This window comes from Podarcis gaigeae (assembly GCF_964106915.1).
Source record: "Podarcis gaigeae genome assembly, chromosome: 8".
In the NCBI taxonomy this organism is placed as follows: domain Eukaryota; kingdom Metazoa; phylum Chordata; class Lepidosauria; order Squamata; family Lacertidae; genus Podarcis; species Podarcis gaigeae.
In genome coordinates this window covers 13,117,157-13,130,428 of record NC_139684.1, presented here as the reverse complement: position 1 = coordinate 13,130,428, position 13,272 = coordinate 13,117,157, and the positions used below count along the sequence as shown (strand labels likewise).

Genomic DNA, 13,272 nt, shown 5'->3' with positions numbered 1-13,272 from the left:
TCTATACGGGCTCTTGGATACCCCATAAGGGAAAAAGGTTAGGTTTATTTTCTTTACATCAACGCCTACAAGACTCTTCATAGGAAGCGATTCATACATGAAATAGATAATAAGAAGATTGTGCTTGTTTGTCTCCATCCTTGCCAATAGGAAAAGGGGCTTCAGTCAGCACTTGCTCTGGGACTGCAGGGCTGAAGTAAAGCCTGCTCTCTCCAGCCAGGGATGAAGGACAGCTGGATCATTTGCTGCAGCTCTGTCCAAGTACAGCTATGGGAGAATAAGGTCAGCTTGGCCCCAACGAGACATGACTTGCCTGCAGACATCTCAAGCCTTGGGCTTTGTTAAACGTGTTCTTCCTCTGTCCTCCTCTGCATCCCTTCCTTTGTGTACCCCACAGATTCCCAGCATCTCTTAGTCCAGTAGATGTTTGAGTACCCCATACTCAATAGGAAATTGGAGGTGGTACTCAACCACTTTCTCCAGGCGATGGTAAGGTGGAGAAAGCTCAGGTGGCCACTTTTCTGCCCTCCACTGTAGGGCCCTGGGTGATCTTGTAGAAGGCCTCCAGCAGCACCTCAACCTGTCAGAGAAGGAGAGGGTTATGAAATAAAAAAATTAAGGTCATATTGTTCATAAATGTACCAAGCAAACACGTAAATAAATATATAAACAACATGTCTGAAGCAGCACAGGAAAACAGCCCTGAAACCATTTTGACTCCCAAACTGACCAAATGATTTCTCTGCAAAATCAAGGAACATGGAAAAGCCTCTCTATTGTCTTTTCCTTCCCAAATCCTGTCTTAAGGGTATGTCTGTGTATGATTAGGGTGAGCCTGTGGCCTGGCTCAGGAACTAAGTATTTATCATTACAAAAGACTGGCCAGGGTTCCCAGGGTATCCAATCAAGAAAGCATTAACAGGTAACCTGCCAGACAGGAGATAAACAACACACTCAGATTGTTGCAGACCGCCCTTACTGTGATGTATGTATGATGTTTTTGGGGGTGGTCTTGGACTCCAGGGTGGGTAATTTAAAATGTCTATATAAGGGCGGGCACACCTTGGTACAGGGTCCTCCTCCTTCTCCTGCATGTGAAGCGGGCATCCTGTTGCAACAGTTCAATAAAGATCAGGCTTACTAGCTGCTTTGCTTCTCAATATTCTCTGGTTGGCCTTTGTTATTTTCTCCTACCAATGTATTTTCGTTTATTACCGTTACTTAGACTGTACAAGGAAGCAGGACTGTCTGGAGGGGTTCTGCCATCCCAGGTTGAGTCTTCCTGCTTCTTTTCTCAATGGTTAATAAAAAAAGTTATTAAACAAGTAACACTCCAAAATAGTATGGACCTATCAAAAGGTTATAGTCATGTATCCTTTATAGCAATGCAATATAACAATGATAACATCAAATCCCAGCCAAAAGACTCTCCTTAAAAGTAGCATCTGTACTCTAGATGGCTATTGCCAATTTGACCAAACATTTTATATCTGTCTGTATCCATCTGGAGCTTGTGTTAATGGAAGAAATAAAGTCATTCCAAAGTAGCATGTTTGCTTCTTATTACCAAGTCCTGTTCAGCACATGGATCGACAGAAATACCCATATGGATCCTCTGAGCAGGGTGGGCCCGGAAGGGGCAGCTCGAAAGGTTTGACATCCCTGCGTGGTTGCAATGATTCCTTTCAGTAACTCACATGTTCCTTGGCTTTCTTCAGGACAAAAAGATCTTGCAATATTTTAATACATACCTGCTTCTTCCAACTTTTAAGGCACGACAACAGCAGTCAGTTGAAGCTTGAACTGGTCCTCATCGAAGCCTTCTGGTGCAATGCCATTGGTATCAGACATCACTGAAAATGTACAGGACAAATCCTGTTTTAAGGGTATGTCCCCAGGATATCCAATCAAGTAACCTGCCAGACGCACTCAGATTTCTGTTGCAGACTGCCTTAACAGGTGGCATTAACAGGTAACCTGCCAAACGCACTCAGATTTCTGTTGCAGACCGCCCTTTCTGTGATGTAGGTATGATGTTTCTGGGGGGTGGTCTTGGATTCCAGGGCGGGCAATTTAAAATGTCTATATAAGGGCGGGCACACCTTTGTTCGGGGTCCTCCTCCTTCTCCTGCGTGTGAAGGGGGCACCCTGTTGCAACAGTTCAATAAAGATCAGGCTTACTAGCTGCTTTGCTTCTCAATATTCTCTGGTTGTCCCCTGTTATTTTCGCCAGCCGATGGAGAACCTGCAAAGGACTCTATAAAGGCTCTTATAAGGGAATAAGGTCAGATTTTCGTTTATTACAGCTGCAATCTGAATATTCAAATCTGCCTTAGAAGCTAAACCAAGGGTCAGCAAACTTTTTCAGCAGGGAGTCGGTCCACTGTCCCTCATACCCTCTTCCCTCACTTTCCCCCCTTTTCCATAGTTTCACTTTATTCCTTTGTAATTGTACAGTGGTACCTCAGGTTAAGTACTTAATCCGTTCTGGAGGTCCGTTCTTAACCTGAAGCACTACTTTAGCTAATGGGGCCTCCTGCTGCCGCCGCGCCGCCAAAGCACGACTTCTGTTCTCATCCGGAAGCAAAGTTCTTAACCTGAGGCACTATTTCTGGGTTAGTGGAGTCTGTAACCTGAAGCGTATGTAACCCGAAGTACCACAGTACAGCGTGCATTGCCCCGAATTTTTGTGGATACACCTTATTTGCCAGTAAGTGTGGGGGGTGGGGTGGCAGAAGAACAGGAAACAGCATTAACTTTCAGGCTTCCCAAAAGACATGTTGTCTTCATTCCAAGGAAACAGAACCCTGGGTAAGCACAGATACCCCTGGAGTCTCCTGCCACCCAGAGATGGGGATGTTCACAACAGCCCTTTTTCACCGTCCCACGCCACTTCCCCATGTGAAGAACAGAAAATGCTCCATCAGTTCTCTCAAAATACATCTTACCTGCAGGAACACAGCTATTGGGACCGCTTAGCCAACGTAAATAATAAAGAGAAAGCTCTTTGCCAATGTCTTCCATCCTGTTCACACTGGGAAGCAGGACTGAAAAGGGTCTTCTTGCCTGTGGGAGGTGGGGGCAATAGAAAAACTCAACTTCTTGTCCCTTCAGCACTTAACAGCATCTGCTGAAAACACAGGGTTGTATCCAGTGCTGCCTTCAGGGACTTCAGCAGGTGCTTTCTGTTTCCTCTGAGCCTGAGTCCACATCACAATGCAGCCAGTCATGCACTAGGTGGGTGTTGCCAGGGGATGGCTGAGGTTTATATAAATCAGACCCCTTTCCCCTGCTTCCCCAGTCTGTTCCTGAGGCCTCAGTAAAGCCATTAAGCCTCGGGTCTTGCTTGAACCCAAATTGACTTCACTTTCAATCTTGTGGCTGTGTCTAAATGCAGGCAAGTTGGAAGGGATATTCTCAGTCTAGCATAGGGGACTACCAAGTACAAAATCCTGTGGAAGAAATACTCTGCAGCTGGTATTTTCACAACTGGTGGTTTATGGATCTGTTTATGTCATGTATATCCTGTCTTTCTCTCAGGGTAAGGTCCATATTTCTCCTCCTCCTCACAAGAATCTGGTGAGGCCAGTTAGGCTGAAAGTGAGTGACTAGCCCGAGGTCACCCAGGGAGTCTCCAGGCTGAGTGGGGCTTTTCACCTTGCTTTCCCAGGTCCAAGTCTACTATGACACACTGTCTCTCCTAGAATCTTGGCACGGTGGCCGTCCTTTCCATGTCACCAAGGGCTGTTGCCCAGCAACAAAGTGTGTGGCTGTTTGAACAGAGGTTCTGGCATCCTCGGCGTGTAGAGCCTTGCAGAGGTTTGCTGTAGTGGCCCTTGCTTAGTCGGTATAGACTATGGCATCTGAAAAACTCCTGGCAGTAAGTGAATGTTGGCATTTCCTGTGGACTTAGCTCTAGAACATAGAATACTGGTCCTGTTATGTACATTCCTTAGTGTCTCCTGCTCTGAGATTGAGACCGCATCACAAGGCAGGCCAGGAACCTCAAACCTGCATTGTGATTCACTGCCTGGTGCAAAGCAGCCAGTCATGCATTAGGTTGTTACCAGATTTTTTTCAATGAGTCCAGGGACTCTTCTCAGTTTCAATGGATTTTGTATGGGGACTGATCTATAAAACCGGGGACTGTCCCCAGAAACGTCTGGTAACCTTACATTAGGTGGGTGTCGCCAGGGACTGGCTAAAGAGTTTAAAAATCGGACCCTTTCCCCCAGTCTGTTCTTGGGGCCACAATAAAAACTTTTTTGTTTTGGTTTTGTTTTTTATTGGAAATTTCAACACAATAATTTTAACAAAAATACATCATCCACATTATTTTTCCCCTCCCCCCCCTCTAAACAGAAAACCCAACCTCCCACCCCCGGACTTCCCTCAACTCCTTTCTCTGATTTCTCAACATATATTTCTATCTGCATGTTATCAAATTGTAGAGATCCTCAAATTATCTATCTATATATTACAATAAAGAGTTTGTGAATGTTTATTCAAAACTGGGGCTGCAATAAAACCTTTAAGCTGAATCACTGCCTTGGGTTTTGCTATAACCTGCATATACTTCAGGTACGACCAGGTTTGGCAATGTGCTATCAAAGGTCAAATAAAGTGTTGGCCTTTGGGCAAGTTTTTAGAAGAAAAGAATGAATGTCGTTTCCATTTAATGCAAACATATGTTATCTGTGCTTCCCAGATCAACACACAAACAGAAATTTGCTTTGAGATGCTTCCTTGTTCCCATTTTGCGAAAAGGTTCTCCATCCAACACCCCGCCCATTCTACATATTAGCATCTTTAGAAATCTGTCAAAAATGTCACATCTCTGCCTGGGGGCCTGATCCATTCCTCACATTCTGGCGTTCCTGTTTCTTTTCTCTCTCTTCTCATGGACAGGGAATTAATTTCAATGAAGACAAAATCTCTGAAATCAGCCTGGAAGAAGGGAGGATCTTACTCCAAGGTAATGCTGTGCCAATCTCCTTCCCCAACATCAATTGCTTTCAGAAGCGCCCCCCCCCCAATCCATTTCTATCCAGCATCCCAACTACACCTTCTATGGATGCGGCTGATGTTGCTCCCAAAGGCTTCAGCAAGGACCGGAATGAAGAGCTAGAAGAAGCTAGTCCGAAGAAAGGCACTACAATATCTTTCCGACCTCCTACAGAATATTCAGGAATATGTGAATTACTGAAGGGAAGCATTGTAGGAATGCAGGTATGTCAAAGCCTTCAGGCTGCCCCTTCTAGGCTCACCCTGCAAGGTGCCCAGGACACAATCAGGCGTCTGAGCACATTAGCAATCTAGAGAACAGAGTTGGACTATAGTACAGCTGATCCTAGTGGGCTTTGCCCTTGGCATGGATCAGCTGATAGGTGCAAATTGCAAGCCTTATTTCAGCAGGAATTGGCTGCATTCTGGGATTCCTCTAGCTCCAAGGAGGCTCTAGCTAGCGGTACCAAAAGCCAGCCTCTCTAGGACCACCTAGAGGAGAGTTGACCAGCTTCAGCTGGACTGCAGGATTCAAATCCTTATCGGGACAGAAGCTAGTGAGGAGCTGCTCTCAAGGGTAGGAATTTGGCAGGAATTGGCTGCACTCGGGAGTTTGCAATTGGGAAGAGACCTGTTGCACCCGGGTCCTGCTTGCAGGCTACTCCTGGGCATCTGGTTGGCCACTGTGAGAACAGAAGGGTGGCCAAGATGAGCCTTTGGACTGAGTCCACAAGGTTATTTTAGGCTGCAGTCTGCACAGCTCAAGGTGCAAGCTATCTGGAAGACCACATTCTCTCCTACGAACCTGCCTGGGTCCAAACCTTTTGGGGGTGGCCTTTCTCTTGGTCCTGCCTCCCTCCCAGGCACACGTGGTGGGGCTGCATGAGAGGACCTTCTCAGTGGCTGACTTTGGAACTCCCTCGCTAGAGAAGTGAGACTGGCTCCTCCTTCCACTGGCAGGAGAAGACTTTCTTATTCCAACCGACTTTGGGAAATTGACTGCTTTGAATGAAAGGGCTGGTCTCTTCCATTGTAATAATATATGTAGGATAAGCGAGATTATATAGTTATACTTTTAATTCTATCCATGTTTAATTGTTTTTGATGATGGTATTTTTTCTGTTTTTTGTGCTTCTTTTTTATCTGTAAGTTGCCTGGAATCCAGTCGGGGGGGGGGAGCAGGATATACATATTATAATTATAATTATATTCTGAGAATGCTTGGCGGGCCAAAGCACTGCCATCAATAATGGGTTGCTTCTCTTGGCAGTAACTTCTCTGGGTCCCTTCTCAGACTTCGGTAGCACTTCCTGCATCCCCCCTTGGTCAACCGGTGGCTGTTTCTTGCCTGTACATGTTGGATCCGCATATGGAGTGCAGACAGTGGGCAGCAGAGACCCTCTGCCATCTGTTGCCCATCCTGCATCGCAAAGGTAAGACTGAAAGGAATGTCTTGACTGCAAGACTCCCTAAACCTTTTCCCACCAAAACATACCCATGGACTGCTACACACTCTAGGAATTGCAGCTCTTTGAGGGAGAGAGGGGTCTCCTAACAACTCCCAGAACCCTTAACAAAGGACATTTCCCATGGTCCGTGGGGGGGGAAGCCAGGACTCTTTAAAGTGGTGTGAGACTGCTTTACATGCACAGAACCCATGGGGCCTTGGTTGCATTCTGGGACTCCATATTCTGACATTCATGTTTCTTTTCTCTCTATTCTCATGGACAGGGAATTGATTTCAGCAAAGATGAAATCTCTGAATTCAGCCTGGAAGGAGGGAGGATTTTCCTCCAAGTTAATGCTGTGCTAATTCCTCCGCCCCCCCCCCCCCCCCGCAATTATCAATCACTTTCAGATACCCCCCGGTTCATTTCTATGGTGCTGCTGCTTGGGTTCTTTGAAGGACAGGAAGCAATGGAAGCTGCTGGAGACTTCCAGGGAATTGAGGGACCACAACTGGGGGTTTGAGAAGGCAGCCATTTCCTTTCTGACACAAGCAGCCCTGTTTCAGTTCTACTATTCAATGGGCCATGAATACTGTAAATAAGCAGTACGTTATGAAATTCTTAAAATAATAAAAACACTTAGGGACAATAAGGCATCTGAGCACATTAGCAATCTAGAGAACAGAGCTGTGCAAAAGTGCTGCTGAAGTCCTTCCTGCGGAGCAGCTCTTGGAGGCCACAAGCTTTCTGGCCAGTGACCTTGCTGTTGAGAGCAGCTTCAACCCATTGTACATTTCCCACTTGCTACAGGAATTTATCAAGCAGTTCAGCGGCAAAGCACTGGAGGTAAGGAGGTATAACTGTAAGAGAGATTAAATTAGCCTTGCCTTGATGAACACTGATGCTAAAGAAACTACAGGTGTATAGCAGGCAAAAAGATGGCGAAGAGGAAGTACTGGATACATTCTGGGATTCCTCTAGCTCCAAGGAGGCTCTAGCCAGTGGTACCAAAAGCCAGCCGGCTCAGGACCACCTAGGAGGGGGTTGACCAGCTTCAGCTGGACTGCAGGATTGAGTTCCTTGTTGGGACAGAGGCTAGTGAGGAGCTGCTCTCAAGGGCATCCCAGCGTTGGGTACTGTGAGTGAGACCCTAACTCACTCTTTAGCTTTCCTTTGCAGAGACGCTGGAATGAACAATGTGAGGCTGAGCACTTCTCATAAGAGCTCTGTGTCCTCAGTTGCACTGGAGGACCAGTCCGGCATTGTGCATCAATACCTACTATTCACTTACCATGGTAAGTTGGTCTAACACAAGGCACAGCCATCTCTCAACCGTGTGTACATGAGAGAGGAGGAGAGGGAGAGTGTACCTAATCAAGCTAATTTATGCTAATTGCATAGATGGCTCTGCGTATTTATATTCCACAGGAGTTCCCCAAGTTCCTAAGTTCTGTCATTGGAACCCAAAAAGAAGCAGCAGGAAGGCTGAACAACCCACACGCTGCCTAGGATGGCAGCCCTGCTTCTTGTACCGTCTCAGTAACCCTCTCCTTCTCTGACAGGTTGAGGTGTTGCTGGAGGCCTTCTACAAGATCACCCAGGGCCCTACAATGGAGGGCAGAAAAGTAGACACCTGCACTTTCTCCATTTAGTTTGCCATCACCCAGAGAAAGTGGCAGAGTACCTCTTCCAGTTCCGTATCGGGTGTGGGGCACTCAAGCTTCTACCGGCCTAAGAGAGATGTTGGGAATCTGTAGGGCTTGCTCAGAAAGTAACTCTCTCCCCGAGTGTGGGGGGTCAGGTAGCTGGAGAACCCCACTCCCCACAGTGTCAGGAGCCATTCTCCAAATCTCTTTTCCCCCGGATGATTTGCTGCCTCATGGCAACAGACAGAGGTTTGGGGGAGGTTCTTGCAGTGGTACCATAGAACGAGCTGGAACGAGCGATGTGAGGCTGAGGACTCCTCATAAGAGCTCCCTGTCTCCTCAATTCCACTGGAGGACCAGTTCCAGAATTGTTCCATCAATAATTGCTGCCCTCTTGCCAGTGTAAGTTGGTTTCGCACAAGGTACAGCCATCTCTCAACTCACGTGTGTACATGAGGGAGGGGGAGAGGGAGTTCCCCAAGTTCCTAGGTCCTGTCATTGGAACCCCGAAAAAAGCAGGAAGGCTGAACACCCCACACGCTGCCTAGGATGGCAGCCCTACTTCTTGTACTGTCTCAGTAACCCTCTCCTTCTCTGACAGGTTGACGTGCTGCTGGAGGCCTTCTACAAGATCACCCAAGGGCCTACAGTGGAGGGCAGAAACATGGCCGTCTTCGCTTTCTCCATCTTGTCGCACCACCACCTGGCGAAAGTGGTTCAATATCTCCTCCAGTTTCCCTTTAGGTATGGACCCCTCCAGGTTCTACTGGGCTAAGGGAAAGGTTAGGAATCTGCAGGGCTTACTCAGAAAGCCCTTGCTGCCATTTCCTCTTTCTGTTTGCATGGCAGCAAGCAGAAGACTTGAATCTGACCATTGCTCTTGTTTTTGCATTCACAGAGACTGCCAGAGAATATGGAAGGAGGTTTTGGCATCGGCCGACCAACAACAACTACTCCATCTGATGGCTGAGCAACTGCATCTGGGGCCCTTGGTGGAGTCTTCCACTGCTGTGGTAAGGACAAAGAACCTGGTAATATTTAGAGCTTTCTGTATTCTGCAGTTCAGTGGGAGCAGAGAAAAGAAAAGCCCCAAAAGATGATGTTGCCACAGAATTCCACACACACGCAAAGTACACCTTGAAAAAGGCCAGCTTTCGTTTAGGAAAAAGCCAGAAACAAAACACACCTCAATCTTTTACCCCATGATAAAGGGATGGAAGGAAGGAATAAAGAGATGTGTGAAGGAAGGGTCTTCTTCCAGATGTCTAAGCAACACCCAATCAAAGCTGCTCTGCTATTTACTTGAGGGAGAATTGCAACTCTGCTCCCAGACTTCTGCGTGGCCATGGGGCCAGTCCCCCTTTCCCCAATCCCAAATGTTGGTGATGGGTTATTTACATCAAGAGTCAGGACCGTTTTGTGGGGGCGAGGGAAAGGGTTTAATATTTCTTCTGCCCGATTATTGGGCCACAGGAAGTTGCCTTATACTGAGTCAGACACTTGGTCCATCTCCTTCAGTATTGTCAGGACAAACTGGCAGTGACTCTCCAGGATTTCAGGCAGCGTTTTGCAGAGCCTGCCAGGGACTGAACCTGGGACCTTCTGCGGTGTAAGAGAGTCATGGTCAGAGAGGGGAATAAAGGAATAATTATTTCTTTCAGCAACACAGCAAGTGCTTTACCACTGAGCTATGGCTTCTTCCTAAAGGGGCTAGGATGCCCCCCTCCATGCTGCAATGGGGGATTATAAAAACAGATATACAGTCCATGCTATTCTGTTCATGATGAGGGAACAATCCAGTTCAGGGTAAAGTAATGCAGGGAAAGTGACTTGCACCTCTCTCTTTTCCAGCAAAATTTGACCAGCCTGTTGCACGCCATCCTCAGGATGGAGGACTACAAGGCAGCTGTGTGCCAGCACTTCCCACAGCTGTTGATCGCTCTCCGGAAGCTAGTCCGAAGAAAGACGCTATGAGATCTTTCCGACCTCCTACAGAATATTCAGGAATATGTGAGTTACTGAAGGGAAGCATTGCAGCCATGCAGGTATGTCAAAGCCTTTAGGCTGCCCCTTCTAGGCCCAACCTGCAAGGTGCCCTGGACACAATCAGGGGTCTGAGCGCATTAGCAATCTAGAGAACAGAGTTGGGCCATAGTACAGCTGATCCTAGCGGGCTTTGCCCTTGGCATGGATCAGCTGATAGGTGCAGATTGCAAGCCTTCTTTCAACAGGAATTGGCTGCATTCTGGGATTCCTCTAGCTCCAAGGAGGCTCTAGCTAGCGGTACCAAAAGCCAGCAGGCTCAGGACCCCCTAGGAGGGGGTTGACCAGCTTCAGTTGGACTGCAGGATTCAGAGCCTTGTTGGGACATGGGCTAGTGAGGAGCTGCTCTCAAGGGCATCCCAGCGTTGGGTACTGTGAGTGAGACCCTAACTCACTCTTTAGCTTTCCTTTGCAGAGATGCTGGAATGAACAATGTGGGGCCAAGCACTTCTCATAAGAGCTCTGTGTGTCCTCAATTGCACTGGAGGACCAGTCCGGCATTGTGCATCAATACCTACTACTCTCTTACCAGGGTAAGTTGGTCTAACACAAGGCACAGCCATCTCTCAACCGTGTGTACATGAGAGAGGAGGAGAGGGAGAGTGTGCCTAATCAAGCTAATTTATACTAATTGCATAGAAGGATCTGTGTATTTCTATTCCACAGGAGCTCCCCAAGTTCCGTCATTGGAACCCAAAAAGCAGCAGCAGGAAGGCTGAACAACCCACACGCTGCCTAGATGGCAGCCCCGCTTCTTGTACCGTCTCAGTAACCCTCTCCTTCTCTGACAGGTTGAGGTGTTGCTGGAGGCCTTCTACAAGATCACCCAGGCCCTACAATGGAGGGCAGAAAAGTAGACACCTGCACTTTCTCCATTTAGTTTGCCATCGCCTAGAGAAAGTGGCAGAGTACCTCTTCCAGTTCCGTATCGGGTGTGGGGCACTCAAGCTTCTACCGGCCTAAGAGAGATGTTGGGAATCTGTAGGGCTTGCTCAGAAAGTAACTCTCTCCCCAAGTGTGGGGGCCAGGTAGCTGGAGAACCCCACTCCCCACAGTGTCAGGAGCCATTATCCAAATCTCTTTTTCCCCAGCTGATTTGCTGCCTCATGGCAACAGATAGAGGTTTGGGGGAGGTTGTTGCAGTGGTACCATAGCCATTATTAAGAACTTTTAAAGGAAAAGCAACTGAGCAGAAGCCAAGGAGACAGGGACAGGCCTCTTGGCGAGGCAGCACAGGGGTGAGATTGGTGCAGATTCCCCCACTCTGGACACAATCGGTCTGTGGCATTTGCCTCCTAGGATGGGTCAAGGAAAGGGTTAAAATGGGTGTGATGTGATTGGCCAATGAGAATGCAAGGGGGGAGTAAAAGATAGAGTGGGAGGTTTTGAAAGTCAGTTGAGGTTTGGGAGTTGGGAGTTGAGGTTTGGGAGTTGGAGAAGGAAGAGGGTGGAATAGGCAGTGGGTTGGTCGAGTTGTATTGTGAGAGAGTGAGGGAAAATGTAGGTTGAGGCAAATAGATAGTTGGATTAAACAGTTTGGAGTTGTTAGGAACTAAGATTAGGAAACTGACAAGAGAAAAATAAATTGTAACCATACACTTGTTCCTGCATTTAAAAATAAACTTGATTATTTGTTAATGTTAACAACTGTCTGGACTCCGTGTGTCGCCGTGAGAAGCGGGATGGTGGCAGCGAAGAAAGCAGTCGCAGTGGTGGCACAGGGTCAATAGACATGAAACGTCCGGGGACCCTGTGTGATCACCACATGGTCTTTTTGCCATCTGCAGATATGCAGTAGCACAAAGGGCCTGATCCAGATCACACGGGGATCCTTCTGGAGTGCAGGAGACCAGGGAAGACCAAGCCATTTTCTTTGTCTGTGGCATGCAGTTCCTTATGGAGCCTGACCACCTTTGGAGGAGTCAGGTTCGGAGGCAAACCACCCTGCTGCCCTCCCCCAAACTGCCCAGAGAACCAAATGGTCCCCTCAGTGCAATAATTTGCCATCCCTGAGCCAATGGATCTGACTGTTGCTCTTGTTTTTCCATTCACAACAGCTGTGAGTGAATATGGAATGAGGTTTTGGCATCGGCCAACCAAGAACAACTACTCCATCTGATGGCCAAGCAACTTCATCAGAGCCGCTTGGTGGAGTCTGCCACTGCTGTGGCAAGGACAAAGAACCCCTATCAAATATATGGCTGTATGGAAGGGAGTGTGTCTGCAGGTTTTGGAGTGAATGGGGTTTTCACCATTTCTCTGCCATTTTAAAACCAAACTTCAAATATGCTAAAGTCCAGCAAAAGTTATTTAAGCACATACAAATTCATAATTAGGATGGATGGGCTTTGGCCATTTTCCTGTACATAAGGGGGGCAGAGAATTTAGTCTGCTCATGGCTGAAATGACTAGGAACATATTTGGAATTTATGAACCCAGACTGGCCATTTCACGGCTGTTTGTTCCACTAATGACCAGAGGGGGGCAAACAAAAAGTAATAACCCACATTTTTGAAACATTTTTATAGAGACCTGTACCCCAATCTCCTGTAGATAAAGGAGGCATGTAGCTCTCAATTTTATTTGCCAGGGTTGCAGCTATGTCTGTTTAATGCAGGAAACATGATCCGTTAGTGCTGAGGCTTTAGTAGAAATTTAATTTGACCAAACTTGTATTATTGGCTTTAGTGAAAACTTTAATTTCTGTTTTTGATTTAAATCTAACCCTGTTTTTTAAATCTACCCCTTACCCTTCCTTTCTTCAAATGGTAATTTAGCCAAGAGGTGTTAACACTTTAAGTGGTATAACAGATTTGCTAAATCATGCGCTCCATACAAGCACAGAGGCTACACTAGTTTAAAAAAAGAGAACCTGTCTAAACCTCCATAGGAAAAGTGCCTTGCGAGAGCAAGAAAAATATTCCCTCTCATCACTAAAGAGTTTCTTTCTCTTCATGAGAGAGGGGGGAGTGTCCGGAGCCATAGTATCTATGAATGTACCCCCACCCACTAGGGATACACTTCATTTGCCAGTAGGTACATGGGGGGGGGGCAGGAAACAGCACTCACTTTCAGGCTTCCCAAAAGACATGAGTGAAAGGAAAATATATAAAAAACACACTTCTGTTAAT

At 47.0% G+C, this 13,272-nt stretch overlaps 1 protein-coding gene across 4 annotated transcripts; it reads left to right on the top strand.

The window, feature by feature from the left end:
- The first annotated feature begins 5,054 nt into the window (after positions 1 to 5,054).
- Positions 5,055 to 11,325, top strand: LOC310851280 (uncharacterized protein). Of its 4 annotated transcripts, XM_083753502.1 has the most exons (4): positions 5,055 to 7,747; positions 8,700 to 8,842; positions 8,997 to 9,111; positions 9,950 to 11,325. In XM_083753502.1, exons 1-4 carry the CDS (start codon positions 7,745 to 7,747, stop codon positions 10,070 to 10,072), a joined length of 384 nt encoding a protein of 127 aa, XP_083609628.1. In that variant the 5' UTR covers positions 5,055 to 7,744; the 3' UTR covers positions 10,073 to 11,325. The 4 variants fall into 4 exon arrangements, 1 of the variants encoding a protein (XP_083609628.1); XR_014567683.1 differs by lacking the exon at positions 9,950 to 11,325 and having other exon boundaries at positions 5,055 to 5,229; positions 6,299 to 8,842; positions 8,997 to 9,879; XR_014567684.1 differs by lacking the exon at positions 9,950 to 11,325 and having other exon boundaries at positions 7,881 to 8,842; positions 8,997 to 9,879.
- The last annotated feature ends 1,947 nt before the right edge of the window (positions 11,326 to 13,272 follow it).